Source organism: Liolophura sinensis, chromosome 8 (assembly GCF_032854445.1).
Source record: "Liolophura sinensis isolate JHLJ2023 chromosome 8, CUHK_Ljap_v2, whole genome shotgun sequence".
In the NCBI taxonomy this organism is placed as follows: Eukaryota; Metazoa; Mollusca; class Polyplacophora; order Chitonida; family Chitonidae; genus Liolophura; species Liolophura sinensis.
Genome location: NC_088302.1, coordinates 53,139,525 through 53,166,348, shown reverse-complemented (window position 1 = coordinate 53,166,348; position 26,824 = coordinate 53,139,525). Strand labels below are relative to the sequence as shown.

Below are 26,824 nucleotides of genomic sequence, written 5' to 3'. Positions count from 1 at the left end.
GAGCAGTTGATGGGTTATCTGGAAGCTTTTCAGCTATCAGTGCATCACCAGACTATTCATTACCAGATGATCAGTTAATCTATCTGTCAGTCCTGTCAGACATTTGTATGTTGATGTTGTTCACAGCTTTAGGTTGTGTCAAAACTTAGGAACAATTCCAACCTAGAACTCACACCTTTTTTCAGTGTCTCTAAATACCATATAAAAGACATGGGTTTTCAAGGAAAAGGTATTCCAATCTCGACTTCAGCGTGACAAGACAGGACATACCTTCCTACAGAAATGAACGAAATGTCATCCCACAACGTGGACTTCCTCTTACGGGGTAATGAACCGGGTAAACATTATTCGGATAACAGTGATCTTACATCTCCATTACCGTCACTGGACAGAAGTACCGGGTCTCCAGATTCACTGAGGAGTGAAACAAGCAGTGACAGTCCAGTCTCCATAATGGATGCTCTAAAGTCTCTGCAACATAAGGCAGCCATTGTCACTGACACCAAAACGGATTTGGAAAAACCAGAACACTCGTATATTGCTCTCATTTCTATGGCAATACTTAGCTCGCATAAGAATAGGATGGTCCTTGGAGAAATTTACGAGTTTATTATGAAAAGATTTCCTTATTACAACAACCAACAAAGGGCCTGGAGAAATAGCATCCGGCACAACTTGTCCATCAACGAGTGTTTTATCAAGAACGGAAGAGCGGACAATGGCAAAGGTAATTACTGGTCGATCCATCCTGCTTGTGTAGAAGATTTTTCTAAAGGAGATTTTCGTCGCCGGCAAGCCAGAAGGCGTGCACGGAAAAGTGTGAAAAATGTGAACAGGAATCAATTTACTGCCACTGAGTACCACTGTAATGCCCGGTATATGCCCATGACGCCATCATCTTTGGGATATCAATCTATGACGTTATCACCTGTTGAATATCAGCCAATGACGTCATACTCACGTGATTTTCAGCCAATGACGCCGCCTCCATTTAGTTTTCAACCTATGACCTCACCACTGATAGGGAGCACACCAATGGCTTCTCCCCTTGGATACCAGCGGATGAGGTCACAGGCGTCGAGTCCATCTCAGTATGAACCACCATCGCATGTGGGAAGCAAACTGTCTGTCTCTTCCATTGATTTAAACCAGAAACCCTTCCGAGGCTTAACGACCACCGTGAAAATGTCTTCCGAGCAGGGACAACTTTCCATGTCCGCCATTTATTAACAACCTGTGTCTAGTTATTTTGTATTCAATGAAATTCATCAATTGATATCTAGACACCCTGCATTGAACAGTGCTGCAAAACAGTTAACACAGGACTTCGATTGTGTTATACTGTAAAATCTGTGGCATTTTACTTTCATTTATATGAAAAAATACGACATCAGACACTTTATGTTTTATATATAATGCTAGTTTATAGAATGAAATGAAATTGTTTGTATATATACAAGTGCGCTCAATCGTCAGTAAACATCATATCTTAATTTACCATGTTCTGGTTTCATCTGGATTTGTGTTTTCCGAAAACCTGTACACTTAAGAAACAGAGAGCATATGCATAATCACCATACGCTGAAGGACACGAAGCAGTTTTATCTAGACTTAACAGTGATACGAGCGTTGCTGAATAGTGACACACTTGTATGAATAATGCTTTGTCCCAAGCGGGCTTTGGAGGAGTGAGGATGATGGATGAGGCTTGGCGGGAACCACCCATTTTCACTTATGAACCGTAACGAATCTGAACCTAAAGCCTTCGTTTTAGACATAATGTAAAAGTTACAAATGTCTGTCAACATGACAGACATATATACCGTTATCTCACCAGTGTATACATGCTGCATTACACAGCTTAAAAAACAAAACAAAAACCTTGCACCAATGACGTCACCGACTTCTCGTTTACAGCATATGAACTCACCAAATATCGTCGCACACCAATGGCTTTAATTGGGATGAATGAATTAAATACAGTCTAACACATCACTTAGTCATTCTTGTATTCAGTACGCATGTGCAAGAGATTATAAAAACAGACAATGAAAGAAGAAAAGAAAGGAATCCATAAATATCTAAACTGTACATGGCTTTAAAGATAAGTAGGGAAAGCAAAAAAAGTTTTTTTTCCCGAACTACGATAATATCAGCTATTATTTAATCTTAAAAAAACACAGAAAATTCACATACATTGTAGCAAAGGTTAAATATTTCGCGAGCTGGATAAATGGTACTTTGGAGTCTTTGATTATAGTTGTCAGATATATCTACATATGTCATCTACCATGACAATACTCGGCTACCACGTTACATTTTGTAAAATACAACCATAATGGGATTTTTTCAGCCATGATGTTAACCAAAAACTTGAAGTCGACACGTTGGTATATCTTGATGATTTACTGATAACTTTATTATGTGATCATCTGTAATAATCAAGAAATGTTAACCTGCAAATAATAATGTTCAATATATCGGAAATTTCTTGCCCTAGTGGTTATGTTGAGTAATATTGATCAGTTTACTATTAACTTCCCGCAGAGCAGTTGGCGGATTATCTGAAAGCTTTTCAGCTATCAGTAGATCACCACACGTAACCTTATCAGAGAACAAAGCTCATCAATGGGGCATCCTGTCAGACGTTTGTGTGTTAACGTTGTGCACAGCTTTTGGTTGTGTCAAAACGTGGGCATAATTACAACCTACAACTCGCTCTATTTCTTGGCGTTTCCAAATACCATATAAAGCTAAGGGTTTTCAAGGAAAGGTATTCCAAGACTGGGCATGACAAGACAGTATATAAATTCCTACAGAAATGAACAGAATGTCATCCTACAACGTAGAGTACCTTCTACAGGGTAATAAACGAGGTGAACAGTATTCCGCGAACAGCGACTACCTTTCCGTCACATCCAGTGGACAGAAATACGGGGTCTCCGGATTCTCCGAGGAGTGAAACAAGCAATGACAGTCCCGACTGCATAACAAACGCGTTAACATCTCTGCAACACCAGGCAGCCATTATTACTGACATCAAGGCTGACATGGAAAAACCTGCTCACTCGTATATTGCTCTCATTTCTAAGACAATAGTTAGCGCCGATCAGAAGAGAATAATACTTGAAGAAGTTTACGAGTTTATAATGAAAAGGTTTCCTTATTACAACAACCAACAGAGGGTCTGGAGAAATAAGAACGGACGAGCAGACAACGGCAACGTTCGGATACCAGTTGATGAGGTCACAAGAGTTGAGTGCCTCATCATATGTGGGAAACAAACTCTCTGTCTCCCCCAAGGATTTAAACCAGAATTTCTTCCAAAGTTTTCCGGCCAATGTTCCACAGACTTCAAAACATGGACACCTATCTATATACTAAGGGACCGTGTCTAGCTGGCTGTATTCATTGAAACTGATCACCACGTCTGTAGACTTTGTGCATCGAAAAGTCCTGTAAAACAGATAATTGGAATTGAACGTGTTCTAGTGTGAAATATGTGACATTTTATTTCTGTACAATTGTCTGTAATAAGGTGGCACCTCTCTCTTCATGTGATGTATATATAATGCTTGCTTTTAGAAAGAATCCAAATTGTCTGTGTAGAAGTGCATTAAATCGTTAATAAACATCATGTCTTAACAAATCAAAGTTCTTTAATCTTTGAGTAAGTAAACTTGTGTGCAGTGCCCGCTGGTGACAATGACGCGGTCTAATATAGAGTTGACAGTGGTATGAGTGAAGCTGAGTGGTGATATACTGGTATGAATAGTGCTTTGCTCCACACGGGCAATGGATTTGGATCAGTCCAGATCGCCTGTTAGGATAATGTTTATACGCCGTACTCAAGAAATCACCGGCTTTCATCTTTCAGCCTATGTTCCAGCCGATTAGGTCACAGGCGTAGAGCTCATCTCAGTATCTCCCGCCATTATACGTGGAGAGCAAACTCTCACCCTGCTCCCTGTGGAATTTAACCTAATCTGATTGCAATGTTTTCTGGTCACTGTTCCACCGTCTTTCGCACACAGTCTAAGACGATGTGTGATTGCTTTGTGTCTATTGAAACTGATCACTTGTCCTATTCACTTTTTGCAATGAATAGTGCTGTAAGAAAAATAATTAAGATTTAATGTGTCTGGTACTGTACGATACGTGCCAATTCATTTCTACAGATTTTTTTTGTAAAAATAAAAAGTGATACCTGATAGTTTATACATTATACATAATAAAAGTTTCAAAGGAGAAACGTAATTTGCAGGTATGGACGTCATTCTTATATATAGAAGTTATAGTTAATTTGACATAATGTTTTTAGTGGAAAAGTGCTCCGATTGAGGATTCCTGACAATGTACACGAAGGGAAGATAATAAGAAAGTAACGTCTGTATTCAGATGTTGGGAAATGAAAACCACCGAACCACACCTGTTTCATTCTTAATTTGTAAAGAAATAGATCCCTTGTCTGCCTTTATAAGTTAGTACATACAACGATTCATTATCTGAAGATAACAAGCAGAGATTATAAGGTTTTACCAAGCCATATGGAAGGATGACAAAGGACCCAGGATAAGGCGGGGAATCAGCCACAGTGCATAAAATTGTGCACATCAAAAAAGGAAACTGACTATAGCTGTAAGCGACAGCTGCTGACACACTCGCAAAGTTTTCAGTTCTGTTTTACTCTTCTTTTCCTGTTATATGGATGCGACTTGTAAAGTTCCACATGCACACTGAAGCAATGTATAGTCGAAAAATGGGAGTGCCTAGTTTGAGCGAATAACTGGCGTTTTTGATCGAGAGTGTATTTTTGGCGGGCTATTACCAATCAACCATCTCGTTTATGGCCATATAATTTTTCTGAGTGATTCGACCAACATTTATATTTCTGAGTTGGAAATTTACAGAATTGTTCTGGAATTTTGAAAGTTGCACCTTCTTATCACACCTCATTGGGGAGGATTCTCCGCCTTACCGTACCATTTCCTTTCACTGCCAACCTAATCCTCCAAAGGCGCAATCGGCTTATGTCTTATTACCTCTTGTTAATGGTTATCAAGCGGCATGCTATAATCTATTTTCGACTTTAAACGGGCTTTTTTTTTGAATGAACACGTAGTAAAAAATGCTTTGCTCTTTAGGAATACTGACAACCTTCGATCATTATAACATCGCTATGATGATCATAGTAGATGTTTAGCCTATCTGGAAACTATCCTTTTCATTATAAAAGTATACGTTACAATGAGTTGAATGTTTACCCCATTGTTAAAGTTGTGGAGAAATCATGGCCGACATGTATGTATCGTCCACGATATGTACACACGGTCACAAGATTGTTAGGTTAGGGTCATGACCAGTTGCAGGCAGAGCACGACAGTGCATACAGCGATTGGGTACATACGGCGATTGAGAACATACAGTACATACAGCCAGTGGGTACATACAGTACATGCAGCGATTTGGCACATACAGTACATACAGCGATTTGGTACATACAGTACATGCAGCGATTTGGTACATACGGTACATGCAGCGATTGGGTACACACGGCGATTATATACGGTATATACGGTACATACAGCCAGTGGGTATATATATATTACATACAGCGATTTGGTACATACAGTACATACAGAGATTTGGTACATACAGTACATACAACAACTGTGTACATACAGTGCATAGTGCGAGTGGGTACATACAGTACATACAGCGAATGTGCACATACGCCGAATGGGTACATACAGTAGATAGAGCGACTGAGTACATACAGTACATAAAGCGATGGGGTATATGCAGCGATTGGGTACATAGAGTACATGCATCGAGTGGGTACATACAGAACATTCAGCGATTGCGTACATAGAGTGCATACTGTGATGAGGTACATACAGCGAATGATAAGTGTTAAGGGTTCTGAAGTTTTCACTTGCGATGTGGAAGGATGGTATTTTTCATTTCAGTTGACTGAAACATCCATGGGCGCAATCGGCTTATGTCCTGTCAATATTTTCTGATACTCTATAAACGACCTTCTATAATCCAACTTAGGCCAAAAACTGATTTTGTTTTTTTTTTTCGGAATGTTTATGGATGCTGTTATAAATAAGGCTTAGAGGCTTATCTTCAATAATGAAAACGTTGCAAATTTAGAACATAAACGGCATATTATAAATTATGAGGACAAGTTACAATTAGTTGGATATTTATCCTGAAGGTAAGGATGCTGAGAAAACATAAAGACATCGTCATCTCGTCGATTCTTATCAGATACTCCATATTTCACGGCTTGATGTAGGGAAGTTTTGGTTCTACATGACACATTTAGATAGTGTCAGTTAGATCAGTCTGCATGTGTGTCTGGTGCTGATTAGGTTAGCTTTAGAACCATGTACATCTGATAGCATGTTTGCTTGCATTGCTTCCAACATCACAGCGATTATTTCACGACTTCGTATACCAGTATGGAGTGTCTAGTGACTTCTTCACAAGAAAATAATGAATAATTAGTTGTAAAAAAGTCTGAGTAGCACATGTTCTTGGCTCGTATAATTTTGTGTCTTATGCTGAAAGATATCATAAAAAGAAGGAACGGACGTATTGCTCCAAATTGTATTATTTGACAGAAAAGTGTATTTATTTTTTGAATTTCTATTTCACTCTATTGTCGGGAATTTTTCACTGAGACGATGCCGATCAATTTTATGGGTGAAGGAAACCAGAGTTCCCGAAGTCTGATGCATACAATTAACAAGGATAGCAAGGATACAAGGTTGCTCTCAGCCTAGCACAGTCTGATATAAATCATTTAGAAATGCGTCTCAAAATTTGTGGGTTAAGATTATTACAGAGCTAAGATCTGTAAAGATAAATCAGTGCTGCTACTATTTGACAAATGTTTGCAAGAGATAAACAGAAATATAACATCAAATATAAAATGTGTAAGGTGTAATATATTTAAGGTATAATGCTTTTCTTTAGGCAGTGGCAGATCAACTTCCACTAGATTTGAAAAAAAGAATAATTTCTCGAAAAGTTACTGTTAACGTGACAATATAATCATCTGTAGTAAGCAAAAAATGTTAACACAAATAATAATGTTGAATGTAATCTTTCTTGCCATATCGGCTATATACTCAGTCATGTTGATCAGCTTACCACTAGCTTCCCACAGAGCAGTTAACGCGTTATCTGGAAGCTTTTCAGATATCGGTAGATCACTACATGTGTCATAATTAGATGACCAGGTCATTTATTTGGCAGCTTGTCAGACGTTTGTATGTTGACGTTGTTCACAGCTTTTGGTTGTGTCAAAACTCGGGAACAATTCCAACCTAGAACTTGCACCGCTGTTTAGTGTTTTCAAATACCATATAAAATGCACAGGTTTTCAAGGAAAAGTATTCCCATCTCGACTTCAGCGGGACAAGACAGGACATACATTCTCAAAGAAATGAACAGAATGTCATCGTACAACGTGGACTACCTTCTACAGGGTAGTAAACGGAGTGATCAGTATTCTGTGAACAGCGACTTTACTTTTCTGTCACATACACTGGACAGAAGTACCGGGTCTCCTGATTCTGTGAGAAGTGAAACAAGCTGTGACAGTCCAGACTCCATAACGGACGTGTTAAAGTCTCTGCAACATCAGGCAGCCATTGTTACTGAGGTCAAGGCTGACATGGAAAAACCTGCACACTCGTATATTGCTCTCATTTCTATGGCTATTCTTAGCTCGAACAAGAATAGGATGGTCCTTGGAGAAATTTACGAGTTTATAATGAAAACATTTCCTTACTACAACAACCAAGAGAAGGCCTGGAGAAATAGCATCCGCCACAACTTGACCATTAACGAGTGTTTCATCAAGAACGGACGAGCAGACAACGGCAAAGGCAACTATTGGTCCATCCATCCTGCCTGTGTGGAAGACTTTTCTAAAGGTGATTTTCGACGCCGACAAGCGAGAAGACGCGCACGCAAAAGTGTGAAAAATGTGAACAGGGACCAGTTTAATGCTACAGAGTATAACTGTAATGCTGGTTATGTGCCAATGACGTCATCATCTTTGGGATATCAGCATGTGACTCTTTCAACTGTTGGGTACCAGCCAATGACATCATATTCAAGAAATCAAGTTTCTATGAATTCACCACCTTTCAGGTTTCAGCCTATGACCTCACCACCGATCAGGCACAAAGCAATGACCTCTCCTTTCGAATACCTGCCAATGAGGTCAGAGGAGCTTAGTGCTTCTAAGTATCAACCGCCATCATATATGAGAAGCAACCTCTCTGCCTCTACCCTAGATTTAAAGGAAAATTTCTTCCAAAGTTTTCCTTCCGTTGTTCAACATTCTTCAAAACTGGGATACATTTCTATATACTAAGATGCCGTGCCTAGTTGTATTTAATAAAATTGATCTATTGATGTCTAGACTCCTTGCATCGAAAAGTGCTGTAAAGTAGATAACTGGAATTTGTTTCTAATGTAAAATATGCGATATTTTATATTCAGATATGAGACATTTCTATACAATTTTCTGTAAAAAGGTGACACTTCCCTCTTCATGTTATGTATATATAATGCTGGTTTTTAGAAAGAGAGGAAATTTTATGTGTACAAATGCACTAAATCGTTAATAAACATCATGTCTTAATATATCATGTTGTGTTTCCATCTGGGTTGGTTTCTTTGTTTAAGTGAAACAATTCTGAATATGGCGTAAAACACCAATCAAATAAATAAATAGATATTAGTTTTCAGCCTATGGCCTCACCCTTGATCAACAGCACACCAATAACCTCTCCGATCGGATACAGGTCTTTGAAGTCACAGGTCTCAGTATCAATTGGTAGATAAATGGACACTATCGTCTTTAATATAAAAGTGTAAGTTATAATCAGGTGGATGTTTATCCTTTAGTTAAAGTTGTTTAGAAAACATGGCCGACACATATGTATCGTCATCTCGTCATTTTCATCCAGGTTACGCAACAGTTCAACAGTCTGATGTTTGGAAGTTATGGTTCTATAACAAATTTAAAAATCATCAGTTTGATCAGTCATCATGTGTGTCTGGTGCATTTGAGTTAGTTGTAGAACCATGTACATGTCATAGTTTCTTTACTTGTGCTAAATATTATAGCAATTGATAACTACTTTCAAAAAAAACCTTCTTTACAATCATTTAGAGTGTATTTGTCAGGTACTCCATATTTTACGGCTTGATGTAGAGAAGTTTTGCTTCTACTTGACATATTTGGATAGTGTCAGTTGGATCAGTCTACTTGTCTGTCTGGTGCTTATTAGGTTAGCTTTAGAGCCATGTACATATGACAGTTTGTCTGTTTGTATTGCTTCCAACATCACAGCGATCATTTCACGACTTCGTATACCAGTATGGAGGGTCCAGTGAATTCTTCACAAGAAGACAGTGAATACTTAGCTGTAAAATAGTCAGAGCAGCACATGTTCTTGGCTCGTATAGATATATATATTATTTGGGAAGAAGTCATATAATGAAGGAAAGAACTTATTGCTCAAATTTACATTATATGATTAAAATGTGTATATATTTTTTGGATTGCTGTTTCCCTTTATTCTCCAGAATTTTTCAGTGAGACGATGGCGATCAATATTATGGATGAAGAAAATCAGAGTTCCCGGGGTAAGCCACCGACGTTTGGCAAGTTTCAGACGAACTTTCTATCATGTCATGGACAGATGCGAACGAAATAATTGGATATGAACCAACGTTATCCTTTGCTAATTGCCCCACAAAATTATACCAAAATCCCACAAACAATGAAGGGGAGGGATTCCACAACTTCAACTCGTGTGTCTTAGTAATTGAATGTGATGTACCTTAACCACCATAAACCCAAATCCGCTTTCAGAAGAGAACATATATAGTTAGACGATGATTTGCAGACAATGTCCGTTTTCAGAAATATTAATTGTGAATCATTAAAATACACCATCCAATGTTTATGCTCTAATTCATTAATAAACACCTCCCTTTCCTGACTTCACGACTCAGTACATACAAACGACTGATTTTTTAAAGACAACTGGAATGGCTTCAGAGTCATGTCCCCAAAGGTCTTCAATCACTACTTGTTGATGCACATAAAAAGGGCCTGTGGGTAATGCAGTTCAGATCTAAAAGTGATCAACTGTTTCACATCTATCAGCAGACTGGCAAATGAGGGCCGATGGTCTGGGTGGTAATGTTCAGCAGCTTACATGGGCTTATACTTTGTACCCGTGGAGTAATTTGGATGAATGAACTATATACAATGTAACAATTATTCATTGTTGTGTTTAGTACGCATGTGCAAGAGATCATTAAAATCACATATTTTTGCAGGAAGGCAAAGGAATATATGAAAAGTTCAATTTTTATATCTTTACAAAGCACAAAAGATGAACACATATTGTAGAAAAGATTAACTGTTTCGCAGATATCGGTAGACTTGTTAAGTGAAAATGACGGCCGTTGTTCTGGGTGGTAATGTTCATCCGTTTATGGGCTTACACTTCGTACCCCGTGGAGAGAATGGGGTGAGTGGTACTTCAGAATCTTTGGTTGTAGTTGTCAGATATCAGTAGATCACCATATGTGTCACCTACCGTATAGAACCACTAAGTTATAGCATCGTGCAATTTTATGCCTTTGGAATACGTTTTTGCGATAACCATTCTCTGCCATCACATATTACATTTTGTAAGAAACCACCACAATGCCGTTTGTCCAGCCATTATGTTACCTTAATTTTAAATAGAAACTATGGTATTATGCAGTGCCCTACGTCTAATACATATACTTTTAGCGAGTATGCAAAGTTGCTGTCAGCCTAGCACAGTTTGATATCAATCAATTAGAAATGCTTGCCAAAATGTGCGCTTTAAGACTGTATAAAAGCTTGAAACTGTAAAGATAAAGTTCCACTAGATTTTTACAAAAAAAATGATTTTTTGAAAATTGACAACTAACGTGACAACATAATCGTTTGTAGCAAACAAGAAACGTTAACACACAAACAATAATGTTGAATGTAATCTTTCTTGCCATATCGGCTATATACTCAGACATGTTGATCAGCTTACCACTAGCTTCCCGCAGAGCAGTTAACGGGTTATCTGGAAGCTTTTCAGCTTTCAGTAGATCACTACACGTGTCATAATTAGATGACCAGGTCATTTATTTGACAGCGTTGTCAGACGTTTGTATGTTGACGTTGTTCACAGCTTTTGGTTGTGTCAAGACTCGGGAACAATTCCAACCTAGAACTCGCACCGTTTTGTAGTGTCTCCAAACACCATATAAAAAGCAAGAGTTTTCAAGGAAAAGTATTCCAATCTCGACTTCAGCGTGAGAAGACGGGAGATACATTTTCATAGAAATAAACAGAATGTCATCGTACAACGTGGACTACCTTCTACAGGGTAATAAACGGAGTGATCAGTATTCCGTGAACAGCGACTTTAATTTTCTGTCACATACACTGGACAGAAGTACCGGGTCTCCGGATTCTCTGAGAAGTGAAACAAGCAGTGACAGTCCAGACTCCATAACGGACGTGTTAAAGTCTCTGCAACATCAGGCAGCCATTGTTACTGACGTCAAGGCTGACATGGAAAAACCTGCACACTCGTATATTGCTCTCATTTCTATGGCCATTCTCAGCTCGAATGAGAATAGGATGGTTCTTGGAGAAATTTACCAGTTTATAATGAAAAGATTTCCTTACTACAACAACCAAGAGAAGGCCTGGAGAAATAGCATCCGCCACAACCTGTCCATCAACGAGTGTTTCATCAAGAACGGACGAGCAGACAACGGCAAAGGCAACTATTGGTCCATCCATCCTGCCTGTGTGGAAGACTTTTCTAAAGGTGATTTTCGACGCCGACAAGCGAGAAGACGCGCACGCAAAAGTGTGAAAAATGTGAACAGGGACCAGTTTAATGCTACAGAATATAACTGTAATGCTGGTTATGTGCCAATGACGTCATCATCTTTGGAATATCAGCCTATGGCTCTTTCAACTGTTGGGTACCAACCAATGACATCATATTCAAGAAATCAAGTTTCTATGAATTCTCCACCTTTCAGCTTTCAGCCCCCACCCACCGATCAGCCACAAAGCAATGACCTCTCCTTTCGAATACCTGCCAATGAGGTCAGAGGAGCTTAGTGCCTCTAAGTATCAACCGCCATCATATATGGGAAGCAACCTTTCTGCATCTACCCTAGATTTAAAGGAAAATTTCTTCAAAGTTTTCCTTCCGTTGTTCAACATTCTTCAAAACTGGGATACATTTCTATATACTAAGAGGCCATGCCTAGTTGTATTTAATAAAATTGATCTATTGATCTCTAGACTAAGTGCATCGAAAAGTGCTGTAAAGTAGATAATTGGAATTTTGTTTCTAATGTAAAATATGCGACATTTTATATTTAATATGAGACATCTCTATACAATTTTCTGTAAAAAGGTGACACCTCCCTCTTCATGTTATGTATATATAATGCTGGTTTTTAGAAAGAGAGGAAATTATATGTGTACAAATGCACTAAATCGTTAATAAACATCATGTCTTCATAGATCATGTTGTGTTTTCATCTCGATTTGTTTCTTAAGGTTCAAGAAGCTGTATAAATAAGTTAAGAGAACTTGTGTGGAATGATTGCTGGTGGACGTGAAACAGTCTAATCTAGAGTTGACAATGGTTTGAGCATAGCTGGATGGTGATATACTTGTATAAATAGTGCTTTGCCCCACACAGGCAATGGAGAGGATCAGTTTAGCTCTGAGAATGATGGTCGTAGCTTGGCATTATGAAGCGTGGTAAATTTGAATATATGTATTTGTGCATTACTTTTTTTATCGTACACAGCAAGTTCTCAGTAGGCGCCTGGTAGTTTTCAGTGGTTTCATCCCACCATAATGCTGGCCGCTGTTACCTAAGTGAAACATTTTTGAATATGGCGTCAAACACCAATCAGATAAACAAATAGATATTAGTTTTCAGCCTATGATCTCAACCTTAATCAACAGCACACCAATAACCTCTCCGATCGGATACAGGTCTAAGAGGTCACAGGTGTCAGTATCAGTTGGTAGATAAATGGACACTATCGTCTTTAATATAAAAGTGTAAGTTACAATCAGCTGGATGTTTATCCTTCGGCCGACACATATGTATCGTCATCTCGTCATTTTTATGTATGATACGCAACAGATCATGGCTGATGTTTGGAGGGTAAGTTCTATCACTCATTTGAATATCATCAGTTTGATCAGTCATCATGTGTGCCTGGTGTTTTTGAGTTGGTTGCAGAACCTTGTTGGAACCATTATGGCGATTTGTTAAATTAATTGTTTATGATGAAATGAACGAAAACATACTCAGTTGCAAAATAGTATGAGCTCCCGTATTCACGTTAACCTGTAGAACAGTTCGACGCCAAAAGCTTGGAATTGTTTTCCTTTTATGATGACTGATTGTTCTCAGTGATTTACTTGACAATGACTCCAAAGAGCCAAAATGCTGAATATGGCCCCAGAAGACTTTGAAAATTTAAATTAAAAAATAAGCATTACAAAATAAAGTCGTCTTGAAATTCTCAAAGCTTTGTCCACCATATTCATACGATTTAAAGATTTTTAGAATAGGGCCTTTGTCTCCTTCATGGCAATGGGGGAGACGAAAAGAGTATACTTACGTTGGGTATATGATCAATTGCAGACAGAGTGTCTATTTGGTTGACGGCTGGTATACCAATGTTGGTTTTGACGCCTACATTATAAAAAATCGGACAAAGATAGACATTGTCAAAGACGACAATTCATCTATTTTCACCTTGTTTCATGCTACAGTCAGGAACTTTTGTTCTGGCAGTCGAAGTTTTACAAGTGTAATGTACTGCATCCCATGCAAAATCAAACAAAAGAGCACCATGGACACTTTTTTCTACCAAGGCCACGGGAATAATAAAATAGGGAAATGTAAAAAATGTCCCATCCAAAAATGAGATTAGATTCAAGACAGGTGCGACCTATATAACGAACATAATGGAACCATTAACCACTGCACCAAGGCCAGCGCTTGGTCAAACATTGAAATACTCTGAATGTGTCTTAAAGAAACACAGGTAGGCCCTACACAGCTGGGTGAACTACATTTTCCATGTTGTTTTATTTTCTCATATCTAATATCACTATACATAATGTCTGCAATTGCAATTTCAAAAGGTCCACCTTTTTCGCGAGGTGTGATGTACCAGGTTTTATTGTTCATAGTTCAAATCACTTACAGCCATTTAATTGTTTTACAGGTAGACAGACGCCACTTATTGTGTTTTTGCAACAGTTATTTGTGACGATTAGTGACAGGCTTTACAGTTATTACTTTGTTGTTACAATCTGGCGGTTTTGTAAAGTATGAAAAGAATTTGTTGTGTTGAGTTATGGTTTGATCATTAAACTTGAAAAACAGAAATATTTCGAAGAGATAACAAATGTACAAAACTGTAAAATGTATTAAACATCACATAGATAGGCTGATGGTTTCTTACATATTCCTTGCAAGTACCATCACTGATTTTATAAAATCTACAATTCTGCTTAATTTGTTTTGGTAGGGGTTGTGCAATTTGCAACTGTTTAAGCATTTACATGAATAAGTAGAGTAAAAATTAAACTGAGGTAAATTGACAAAAGGCCAAATTTCTTCGGTTATGTGTGACCATTTGCCAACAATCATACTGTCGTCGTTGCCTGCTCTGTTTGACTCTCTCTTTTGTAAGACGTTACATACCGGTATATCATATTGGAGAAAAAATAAATAAAATCTGGTTTTTATATCTCTGAAACGGTATGAGTAAAGAGAGAAACAGGTGTTCTGATTTGTAATAAATGACTGATTATTTGCATGATTAAGTGTTTATTGTTCAATTAGAGTCCAAATACATATCTGATATATTCATATCCCAGTACACATGTATAACAACTGATTTTGTGAAGAGTTTATTTCTCCACCATTATCCTATCATTATAACTTCACTTCCACTGCCTTATCCCTAATCCTGGCCAGTGCTAATCGGCTTATCCTCAGTTATCCACTAGATGATGCAGATCAGGAAACATGGTGGAGCCTAATTTAAATTAAAAGGAATTTAGTTAAAATTTTAATTGGTGCAGTTGTGTGAAAAATACTCTGGTCGACAGATGACCCTCAATAAACAATACATCTTTAGGACCGAAAAACGTAACGACTGTCGACTGAGAAGAATTTATTACCCACGTCAACTAACATGTATAGCCAGTTTGATGTTTATCATGTAGCTGATGAGTTTTTAATGGTTGGGGAAAAGACATGGTCAACATATCGATGATCACGTCTTCTCGACCATATTTCACAGTTTATTGTGAGTTTTATTTCTGACGGATCAATCTACATGTTTGTGTGAGTCGTATAAAATTTTTTTTGACAGCCATTTTTTTTGGATAGTTTGTTTACTTGGATGGCTTCGAACATATTTGTATTTGTTTCAAGACCTCGGACCGGAATTTGTCGAGCTATGAACAGGGAAAAGTCCATGGTATATGTTTGGTTGTGGCATTTTTCAGTCCAGTTGCATATGTTCTTGGCTTGTATAGTTATGTGTCTTATGTTGAAAGAAATCATATAATGAAGGAAAGGAGGTATTGTTCCACTTAACATTGGAATTGATTTCTTTTGAATGCTGTTTCACTCTATTCTCGGAAATTCTTCAGTGAGACGATGGCGATCAGTTTTATGCATGAAGAAAATCAGAGTTCCCGGGGTAAACCACCGACGTTTGGCAAGTTTCAGACGATCTTTCTAACATGTGATGGACAGGTGCGAACGAAATAATTGGATATGAACCAATGTTAGCCTTCGTTTATTGCTCCACGAAATGATAGCAAAACCCTAGAAACAATGAAGAGGAGGGATTCTACAACTTGAACTCGTGTGTCTTAGTTATGGAATGCGATGTACCTTAACCACCATAAACCCGAATGCGCTCTTGGAAGAAAACGTATATAGTTAGACGATGATATGCAGACAACGTTCGTTTTCAGAAATATTAATTGTGAATCATTAAAATACACCATCCAATGATTATGCTCTAATTCATTAATAAACACCTCCCTTTCCTGACTTCACGACTCAGTACATACAAACGACTGATTTTTTAAAGACAATGGGAATGGCTTCTAAGTCATTTTCCCAGAAGGTCTTCAATCATTATTTGTTGATGCACATAAAAAGGGCCTGTGGGTAATGCAGTTCAGATCTAAAAGTGATCAACTGTTTCACATCTATCAGCAGACTGGCAAATGAGGGCCGATGGTCTGGGTGGTAATGTTCAGCAGCTTACATGGGCTTATACTTTGTACCCGTGGAGTAATTTGGATGAATGAACTAAATACAATGTAACAATTATTCATTGTTGTGTTTAGAACGCATGTGCAAGAGATTATTAAAGTCACATATTTTTGCAGGAAGGCAAAGGAATATATGAAAAGTTCAATTTTTATATCTTTACAAAGCACAAAATATGAACACCTATTAACTGTTTTGCAGATATCGGCAGACTTGTTAAGTGAAAATGACGGCCGTTGTTCTGGGTGGTAATGATCATCCGCTTGTGGGCTTACATTTCGTACCCCGTGGAGAGAATGGGGTGAGTGGTACTTCAGAATCTTTGGTTGTAGTTGTCAGATATCAGTAGATCACCATATGTGTCACCTACCGTACAGAACCACTAAGTTATAGCATCGTGCAATTTTATGCCTTTGGAATACGTGTTTGCGATAAGAACTCTCTGCCATCACATATTACATTTTGTAAGAAACCACCACAATGCCGTTTGTCCAGCCATTATGTTACCTTAATTTTAAATAGAAACTATGGTATTATGCAGTGACCTACGTCTAATACATATACTTTTAGCGAGTATGCAAAGTTGCTATCAGCCTAGCACAGTTTGACATCAATCAATTAGAAATGCTTGTCAAAATGTGTGCTTTAAGACTGTATAAAAGCTTAAAACTGTAAAGATAAATCCGTGCTGCTTCTATTTGAAAAATGTTTGCAAGAGATAAACAGAAATATAACATCAAATATAAAATGTGTAAGGTGTAATATATTTAAAGTATAATGTTTATCTTTATGGAGTGTCAGATCAAGTTCCACTAGATTTTTACAAAAAAAATGATTTTTTGAAAATTGACAACTAACGTGACAACATAATCGTTTGTAGTAAACAAGAAACGTTAACACACAAATAATAATGTTGAATGTAATCTTTCTTGCCATATCGGCTATATACTCAGACATGTTGATCAGCTTACCACTAGCTTCCCGCAGAGCAGTTAACGGGTTATCTGGAAGCTTTTCAGCTATCAGTAGATCACTACACGTGTCATAATTAGATGACCAGGTCATTTATTTGACAGCCTTGTCAGACGTTTGTATGTTGACGTTGTTCACAGATTTTGGTTGTGTCAAGACTTGGGAACAATTCCAACCTAGAACTCGCACCGTTTTGTAGTGTCTCCAAACACCATATAAAAAGCAAGAGTTTTCAAGGAAAAGTATTCCAATCTCGACTTCAGCGTGAGAAGACAGGATATACATTTTCATAGAAATAAACAGAATGTCATCGTACAACGTGGACTACCTTCTACAGGGTAATAAACGGAGTGATCAGTATTCTGTGAACAGCGACTTTACTTTTCTGTCACATACACTGGACAGAAGTACCGGGTCTCCGGATTCTGTGAGAAGTGAAACAAGCTGTGACAGTCCAGACTCCATAACAGACGTGTTAAAGTCTCTGCAACATCAGGCAGCCATTGTTACTGAGATCAAGGCTGGCATGGAAAAACCTGCACACTCGTATATTGCTCTCATTTCTATGGCCATTCTCAGCTCGAATGAGAAGAGGATGGTTCTTGGAGAAATTTATGAGTTTATAATGAAAAGATTTCCTTACTACAACAACAAACAGAAGGCCTGGAGAAATAGCATCCGCCACAACCTGTCCATCAACGAGTGTTTCATCAAGAACGGACGAGCAGATAACGGCAAAGGCAACTATTGGTCCATCCATCCTGCCTGTGTGGAAGATTTTTCTAAAGGTGATTTTCGACGCCGACAAGCGAGAAGACGCGCACGCAAAAGTGTAAAAAATGTGAACAGGGACCAGTTTAATGCTACAGAATATAACTGTAATGCTGGTTATGTGCCAATGACGTCATCATCATTGGGGTATCAGCCTGTGACTCTTTCAACTGTTGGGTACCAGCCAATGACATCATATTCAAGAAATCAAGTTTCTATAAATTCACCACCTTTCAGGATTCAGCCTATGACCCCACCACCGATCAGCCACAAAGCAATGACCTCTCCTTTCGAATACCTGCCAATGAGGTCAGAGGAGCTGAGTGCCTCTAAGTATCAACCGCCATCATACATGGGAAGCAACCTCTCTGCCTCTACCCTAGATTTAAAGGAAAATTTCTTCCAAAGTTTTCCTTCCGTTGTTCAACATTCTTCAAAACTGGGATACATTTCTATATACTAAGAGGCCGTGCCTAGTTGTATTTAATAAAATTGATCTATTGATCTCTAGACTAAGTGCATCGAAAAGTGCTGTAAAATTGATAACTGGAATTTTGTTTCTAATGTAAAATATGCGACATTTTATATTCAATATGAGACATCTCTATACAATTTTCTGTAAAAAGGTGACATCTCCCTCTTCATGTTATGTATATATAATGCTGGTTTTTAGAAAGAGAGGAAATTATATGTGTACAAATGCACTGAATCGTTAATAAACATCATGTCTTCATAGATCATGTTGTGTTTTCATCTCGATTTGTTTCTTAAGGTTCAAGAAGCTGTATAAATAAGTTAAGAGAACTTGTTTGGAATGATTGCTGGTGGACATGAAACAGTCTAATCTAGAGTTGACAATGGTTTGAGCATAGCTGGATGGTGATATACTTGTATAAATAGTGCTTTGCCCCACACAGGCAATGGAGAGGATCAGTTTGGCTATGGGAATAATGGTCGTAGCTTGGCATTATGAAGCGTGTCAAATGTGAATATATGTATTTGTACATTACTTTTTTTATCGTACACAGCAAGTTCTCAGTAGGCGCCTGTTAGTTTTCAGTGGTTTCATCCCACCATAATGCTGGCCATCGTTACCTAAGTGAAACATTTTTGAATATGGCGTCAAACACCAATCAGATAAACAAATAGATATTAGTTTTCAGCCTATGACCTCACCTTTGATCAACAGCACACCAATAACCTCTCCGATCGGATGCAGGTCTAAGAGGTCACAGGTGTCAGTATCAGTTGGTAGATAAATGGACACTATCGTCTTTAATATAAAAGTGTAAGTTACAATCAGCTGGATGTTTATCCTTTGGCCGACACGTATGTATCGTCATCTCGTCATTTTTATGTATGATACGCAACAGATCATGGCTGATGTTTGGAGGGTTAAGTTCTATCACTCATTTGAATATCATCAGTTTGATCAGTCATCATGTGTGCCTGGTGTTTTTGAGTTGGTTGTAGAACCTTGTTGGAACCATTATGGCGATTTGTTAAATTTATTGTTTATGATGAAATGAACGAAAACATACTCAGTTGCAAAATAGTATGAGCTCCCATATTCATGTTAACCTGTAGAACAGTTCGACGCCAAAAGCTTGGAATTGTTTTCCTTTTATGATGACTGATTGTTCTCAGTGATTTACTTGACACTGACTCCAAAGAGCCAAAATGCTGAATATGGCCCCAGAAGACTTTGAAAATTTAAATTAAAAAATAAGCATTACGGAATAAAGTCGTCTTGAAATTCTCAAAACTTTGTCCACCACATTCATACGATTTAAAGATTTTTAGAATAGGGCCTTTGTCTCCTTCATGGCAATGGGGGAGACGAAAAGAGTATACTTACGTTGGGTATATGATCAATTGCAGACAGAGTGTCTATTTGGTTGACGGCTGGTATACCAATGTTGGTTTTGACGCCTACATTATAAAAAATCGGACAAAGATAGACATTGTCAAAGACGACAAATCATCTATTTTCACCTTGTTTCATGCTACAGTCAGGAACTTTTTGTTCTGGCAGTCGAAGTTTTACAGGTGTAACGTACTGCATCCCATGCAAAATCAAACAAAAGAGCACCATGGACACTTTTTTTCCACCAAGGCCACGGGAATAATAAAATAGGGAAATGTAAAAAATGTCCCATCCAAAAATGAGATTAGATTCAAGACAGGTGCGACCTATATAACGAACATAATGGAACCATTAACCACTGCACCAAGGCCAGCGCTTGGTCAAACATTGAAATACTCTGAATGTGTCTTAAAGAAACACAGGTAGGCCCTACACAGCTGGGTGAACTACATTTTCCATGTTGTTTTATTTTCTCATATCTAATATCACTATACATAATGTCTGCAATTGCAATTTCAAAAGGTCCACCTTTTTCGCGAGGTGTGATGTACCAGGTTTTATTGTTCATAGTTCAAATCACTTACAGCCATTTAATTGTTTTACAGGTAGACAGACGCCACTTATTGTGTTTTTGCAACAGTTATTTGTGACGATTAGTGACAGGCTTTACAGTTATTACTTTGTTGTTACAATCTGGCGGTTTTGTAAAGTATGAAAAGAATTTGTTGTGTTGAGTTATGGTTTGATCATTAAACTTGAAAAACAGAAATATTTCGAAGAGATAACAAATGTACAAAACTGTAAAATGTATTAAACATCACATAGATAGGCTGATGGTTTCTTACATATTCCTTGCAAGTACCATCACTGATTTTATAAAATCTACAATTCTGCTTAATTTGTTTTGGTAGGGGTTGTGCAATTTGCAACTGTTTAAGCATTTACATGAATAAGTAGAGTAAAAATTAAACTGAGGTAAATTGACAAAAGGCCAAATTTCTTCGGTTATGTGTGACCATTTGCCAACAATCATACTGTCGTCGTTGCCTGCTCTGGTTTGACTCTCTCTTTTGTAAGACGTTACATACCGGTATATCATATTGGAGAAAAAATAAATAAAATCTGGTTTTTATATCTCTGAAACGGTATGAGTAAAGAGAGAAACAGGTGTTCTGATTTGTAATAAATGACTGATTATTTGCATGATTAAGTGTTTATTGTTCAATTAGAGTCCAAATACATATCTGATATATTCATATCCCAGTACACATGTATAACAACTGATTTTGTGAAGAGTTATTTCTCCACCATTATCCTATCATTATAACTTCACTCCACTGCCTTATCCCTAATCCTGGCCAGTGCTAATCGGCTTATCCTCAGTTATCCACTAGATGATGCAGATCAGGAAACATGGTGGAGCCTAATTTAAATTAAAAGGAATTTAGTTAAAATTTTAATTGGTGCAGTTGTGTGAAAAATACTCTGGTCGACAGATGACCCTCAATAAACAATACATCTTTAGGACCGAAAAACGTAACGACTGTCGACTGAGAAGAATTTATTACCCACGTCAACTAACATGTATAGCCAGTTTGATGTTTATCATGTAGCTGATGAGTTTTTAATGGTTGGGGAAAAGACATGGTCAACATATCGATGATCACGTCTTCTCGACCATATTTCACAGTTTATTGTGAGTTTTATTTCTGACGGATCAATCTACATGTTTGTGTGAGTCGTATAAAATTTTTTTTGACAGCCATTTTTTTTGGATAGTTTGTTTACTTGGATGGCTTCGAACATATTTGTATTTGTTTCAAGACCTCGGACCGGAATTTGTCGAGCTATGAACAGGGAAAAGTCCATGGTATATGTTTGGTTGTGGCATTTTTCAGTCCAGTTGCATATGTTCTTGGCTTGTATAGTTATGTGTCTTATGTTGAAAGAAATCATATAATGAAGGAAAGGAGGTATTGTTCCACTTAACATTGGAATTGATTTCTTTTGAATGCTGTTTCACTCTATTCTCGGAAATTCTTCAGTGAGACGATGGCGATCAGTTTTATGCATGAAGAAAATCAGAGTTCCCGGGGTAAACCACCGACGTTTGGCAAGTTTCAGACGATCTTTCTAACATGTGATGGACAGGTGCGAACGAAATAATTGGATATGAACCAATGTTAGCCTTCGTTTATTGCTCCACGAAATGATAGCAAAACCCTAGAAACAATGAAGAGGAGGGATTCTACAACTTGAACTCGTGTGTCTTAGTTATGGAATGCGATGTACCTTAACCACCATAAACCCGAATGCGCTCTTGGAAGAAAACGTATATAGTTAGACGATGATATGCAGACAACGTTCGTTTTCAGAAATATTAATTGTGAATCATTAAAATACACCATCCAATGATTATGCTCTAATTCATTAATAAACACCTCCCTTTCCTGACTTCACGACTCAGTACATACAAACGACTGATTTTTTAAAGACAATGGGAATGGCTTCTAAGTCATTTTCCCAGAAGGTCTTCAATCATTATTTGTTGATGCACATAAAAAGGGCCTGTGGGTAATGCAGTTCAGATCTAAAAGTGATCAACTGTTTCACATCTATCAGCAGACTGGCAAATGAGGGCCGATGGTCTGGGTGGTAATGTTCAGCAGCTTACATGGGCTTATACTTTGTACCCGTGGAGTAATTTGGATGAATGAACTAAATACAATGTAACAATTATTCATTGTTGTGTTTAGAACGCATGTGCAAGAGATTATTAAAGTCACATATTTTTGCAGGAAGGCAAAGGAATATATGAAAAGTTCAATTTTTATATCTTTACAAAGCACAAAATATGAACACCTATTAACTGTTTTGCAGATATCGGCAGACTTGTTAAGTGAAAATGACGGCCGTTGTTCTGGGTGGTAATGATCATCCGCTTGTGGGCTTACATTTCGTACCCCGTGGAGAGAATGGGGTGAGTGGTACTTCAGAATCTTTGGTTGTAGTTGTCAGATATCAGTAGATCACCATATGTGTCACCTACCGTACAGAACCACTAAGTTATAGCATCGTGCAATTTTATGCCTTTGGAATACGTGTTTGCGATAAGAACTCTCTGCCATCACATATTACATTTTGTAAGAAACCACCACAATGCCGTTTGTCCAGCCATTATGTTACCTTAATTTTAAATAGAAACTATGGTATTATGCAGTGACCTACGTCTAATACATATACTTTTAGCGAGTATGCAAAGTTGCTATCAGCCTAGCACAGTTTGACATCAATCAATTAGAAATGCTTGTCAAAATGTGTGCTTTAAGACTGTATAAAAGCTTAAAACTGTAAAGATAAATCCGTGCTGCTTCTATTTGAAAAATGTTTGCAAGAGATAAACAGAAATATAACATCAAATATAAAATGTGTAAGGTGTAATATATTTAAAGTATAATGTTTATCTTTATGGAGTGTCAGATCAAGTTCCACTAGATTTTTACAAAAAAAATGATTTTTTGAAAATTGACAACTAACGTGACAACATAATCGTTTGTAGTAAACAAGAAACGTTAACACACAAATAATAATGTTGAATGTAATCTTTCTTGCCATATCGGCTATATACTCAGACATGTTGATCAGCTTACCACTAGCTTCCCGCAGAGCAGTTAACGGGTTATCTGGAAGCTTTTCAGCTATCAGTAGATCACTACACGTGTCATAATTAGATGACCAGGTCATTTATTTGACAGCCTTGTCAGACGTTTGTATGTTGACGTTGTTCACAGATTTTGGTTGTGTCAAGACTTGGGAACAATTCCAACCTAGAACTCGCACCGTTTTGTAGTGTCTCCAAACACCATATAAAAAGCAAGAGTTTTCAAGGAAAAGTATTCCAATCGCGACTTCAGCGTGAGAAGACAGGATATACATTTTCATAGAAATAAACAGAATGTCATCGTACAACGTGGACTACCTTCTACAGGGTAATAAACGGAGTGATCAGTATTCTGTGAACAGCGACTTTACTTTTCTGTCACATACACTGGACAGAAGTACCGGGTCTCCGGATTCTGTGAGAAGTGAAACAAGCTGTGACAGTCCAGACTCCATAACAGACGTGTTAAAGTCTCTGCAACATCAGGCAGCCATTGTTACTGAGATCAAGGCTGGCATGGAAAAACCTGCACACTCGTATATTGCTCTCATTTCTATGGCCATTCTCAGCTCGAATGAGAAGAGGATGGTTCTTGGAGAAATTTATGAGTTTATAATGAAAAGATTTCCTTACTACAACAACAAACAGAAGGCCTGGAGAAATAGCATCCGCCACAACCTGTCCATCAACGAGTGTTTCATCAAGAACGGACGAGCAGATAACGGCAAAGGCAACTATTGGTCCATCCATCCTGCCTGTGTGGAAGATTTTTCTAAAGGTGATTTTCGACGCCGACAAGCGAGAAGACGCGCACGCAAAAGTGTAAAAAATGTGAACAGGGACCAGTTTAATGCTACAGAATATAACTGTAATGCTGGTTATGTGCCAATGACGTCATCATTATTGGGGTATCAGCCTGTGACTCTTTCAACTGTTGGGTACCAGCCAATGACATCATATTCAAGAAATCAAGTTTCTATAAATTCACCACCTTTCAGGATTCAGCCTATGACCCCACCACCGATCAGCCACAAAGCAATGACCTCTCCTTTCGAATACCTGCCAATGAGGTCAGAGGAGCTGAGTGCCTCTAAGTATCAACCGCCATCATACATGGGAAGCAACCTCTCTGCCTCTACCCTAGATTTAAAGGAAAATTTCTTCCAAAGTTTTCCTTCCGTTGTTCAACATTCTTCAAAACTGGGATACATTTCTATATACTAAGAGGCCGTGCCTAGTTGTATTTAATAAAATTGATCTATTGATCTCTAGACTAAGTGCATCGAAAAGTGCTGTAAAATTGATAACTGGAATTTTGTTTCTAATGTAAAATATGCGACATTTTATATTCAATATGAGACATCTCTATACAATTTTCTGTAAAAAGGTGACATCTCCCTCTTCATGTTATGTATATATAATGCTGGTTTTTAGAAAGAGAGGAAATTATATGTGTACAAATGCACTGAATCGTTAATAAACATCATGTCTTCATAGATCATGTTGTGTTTTCATCTCGATTTGTTTCTTAAGGTTCAAGAAGCTGTATAAATAAGTTAAGAGAACTTGTTTGGAATGATTGCTGGTGGACATGAAACAGTCTAATCTAGAGTTGACAATGGTTTGAGCATAGCTGGATGGTGATATACTTGTATAAATAGTGCTTTGCCCCACACAGGCAATGGAGAGGATCAGTTTGGCTATGGGAATAATGGTCGTAGCTTGGCATTATGAAGCGTGTCAAATGTGAATATATGTATTTGTACATTACTTTTTTTATCGTACACAGCAAGTTCTCAGTAGGCGCCTGTTAGTTTTCAGTGGTTTCATCCCACCATAATGCTGGCCATCGTTACCTAAGTGAAACATTTTTGAATATGGCGTCAAACACCAATCAGATAAACAAATAGATATTAGTTTTCAGCCTATGACCTCACCTTTGATCAACAGCACACCAATAACCTCTCCGATCGGATGCAGGTCTAAGAGGTCACAGGTGTCAGTATCAGTTGGTAGATAAATGGACACTATCGTCTTTAATATAAAAGTGTAAGTTACAATCAGCTGGATGTTTATCCTTTGGCCGACACGTATGTATCGTCATCTCGTCATTTTTATGTATGATACGCAACAGATCATGGCTGATGTTTGGAGGGTTAAGTTCTATCACTCATTTGAATATCATCAGTTTGATCAGTCATCATGTGTGCCTGGTGTTTTTGAGTTGGTTGTAGAACCTTGTTGGAACCATTATGGCGATTTGTTAAATTTATTGTTTATGATGAAATGAACGAAAACATACTCAGTTGCAAAATAGTATGAGCTCCCATATTCATGTTAACCTGTAGAACAGTTCGACGCCAAAAGCTTGGAATTGTTTTCCTTTTATGATGACTGATTGTTCTCAGTGATTTACTTGACACTGACTCCAAAGAGCCAAAATGCTGAATATGGCCCCAGAAGACTTTGAAAATTTAAATTAAAAAATAAGCATTACGGAATAAAGTCGTCTTGAAATTCTCAAAACTTTGTCCACCACATTCATACGATTTAAAGATTTTTAGAATAGGGCCTTTGTCTCCTTCATGGCAATGGGGGAGACGAAAAGAGTATACTTACGTTGGGTATATGATCAATTGCAGACAGAGTGTCTATTTGGTTGACGGCTGGTATACCAATGTTGGTTTTGACGCCTACATTATAAAAAATCGGACAAAGATAGACATTGTCAAAGACGACAAATCATCTATTTTCACCTTGTTTCATGCTACAGTCAGGAACTTTTTGTTCTGGCAGTCGAAGTTTTACAGGTGTAACGTACTGCATCCCATGCAAAATCAAACAAAAGAGCACCATGGACACTTTTTTTCCACCAAGGCCACGGGAATAATAAAATAGGGAAATGTAAAAAATGTCCCATCCAAAAATGAGATTAGATTCAAGACAGGTGCGACCTATATAACGAACATAATGGAACCATTAACTACTGCACCAAGGCCAGCGCTTGGTCAAACATTGAAATACTCTGTATGTGTCTTAAAGAAACACAGGTAGGCCCTACACAGCTGGGTGAACTACATTTTCCATGTTGTTTTATTTTCTCATATCTAATATCACTATACA

General features: G+C 37.8%; 5 protein-coding genes across 5 annotated transcripts; all 5 read left to right on the top strand.

Moving 5' to 3' along the window:
• Positions 1–291: 291 nt before the first annotated feature.
• On the top strand, positions 292–1,230 carry LOC135473679 (forkhead box protein D1-like). Its single transcript, XM_064753544.1, has one exon. It carries the CDS (start codon positions 292–294, stop codon positions 1,228–1,230), a length of 939 nt encoding a protein of 312 aa, XP_064609614.1.
• Positions 1,231–7,468: 6,238 nt separating this feature from the next.
• Positions 7,469–8,398, top strand: LOC135473677 (forkhead box protein E4-like). The gene has a single exon (XM_064753542.1). It carries the CDS (start codon positions 7,469–7,471, stop codon positions 8,396–8,398), a length of 930 nt encoding a protein of 309 aa, XP_064609612.1.
• A 3,027-nt stretch (positions 8,399–11,425) lies between these two features.
• LOC135473676 (forkhead box protein unc-130-like) lies at positions 11,426–12,211 on the top strand. Its single transcript, XM_064753541.1, has one exon. It carries the CDS (start codon positions 11,426–11,428, stop codon positions 12,209–12,211), a length of 786 nt encoding a protein of 261 aa, XP_064609611.1.
• A 5,495-nt stretch (positions 12,212–17,706) lies between these two features.
• LOC135473675 (forkhead box protein E4-like) lies at positions 17,707–18,636 on the top strand. Its single transcript, XM_064753540.1, has one exon. It carries the CDS (start codon positions 17,707–17,709, stop codon positions 18,634–18,636), a length of 930 nt encoding a protein of 309 aa, XP_064609610.1.
• Positions 18,637–23,995: 5,359 nt separating this feature from the next.
• Positions 23,996–24,925, top strand: LOC135473674 (forkhead box protein E4-like). Its single transcript, XM_064753539.1, has one exon. The coding sequence runs from the start codon at positions 23,996–23,998 to the stop codon at positions 24,923–24,925; it is 930 nt and encodes a 309-aa protein (XP_064609609.1).
• The last annotated feature ends 1,899 nt before the right edge of the window (positions 24,926–26,824 follow it).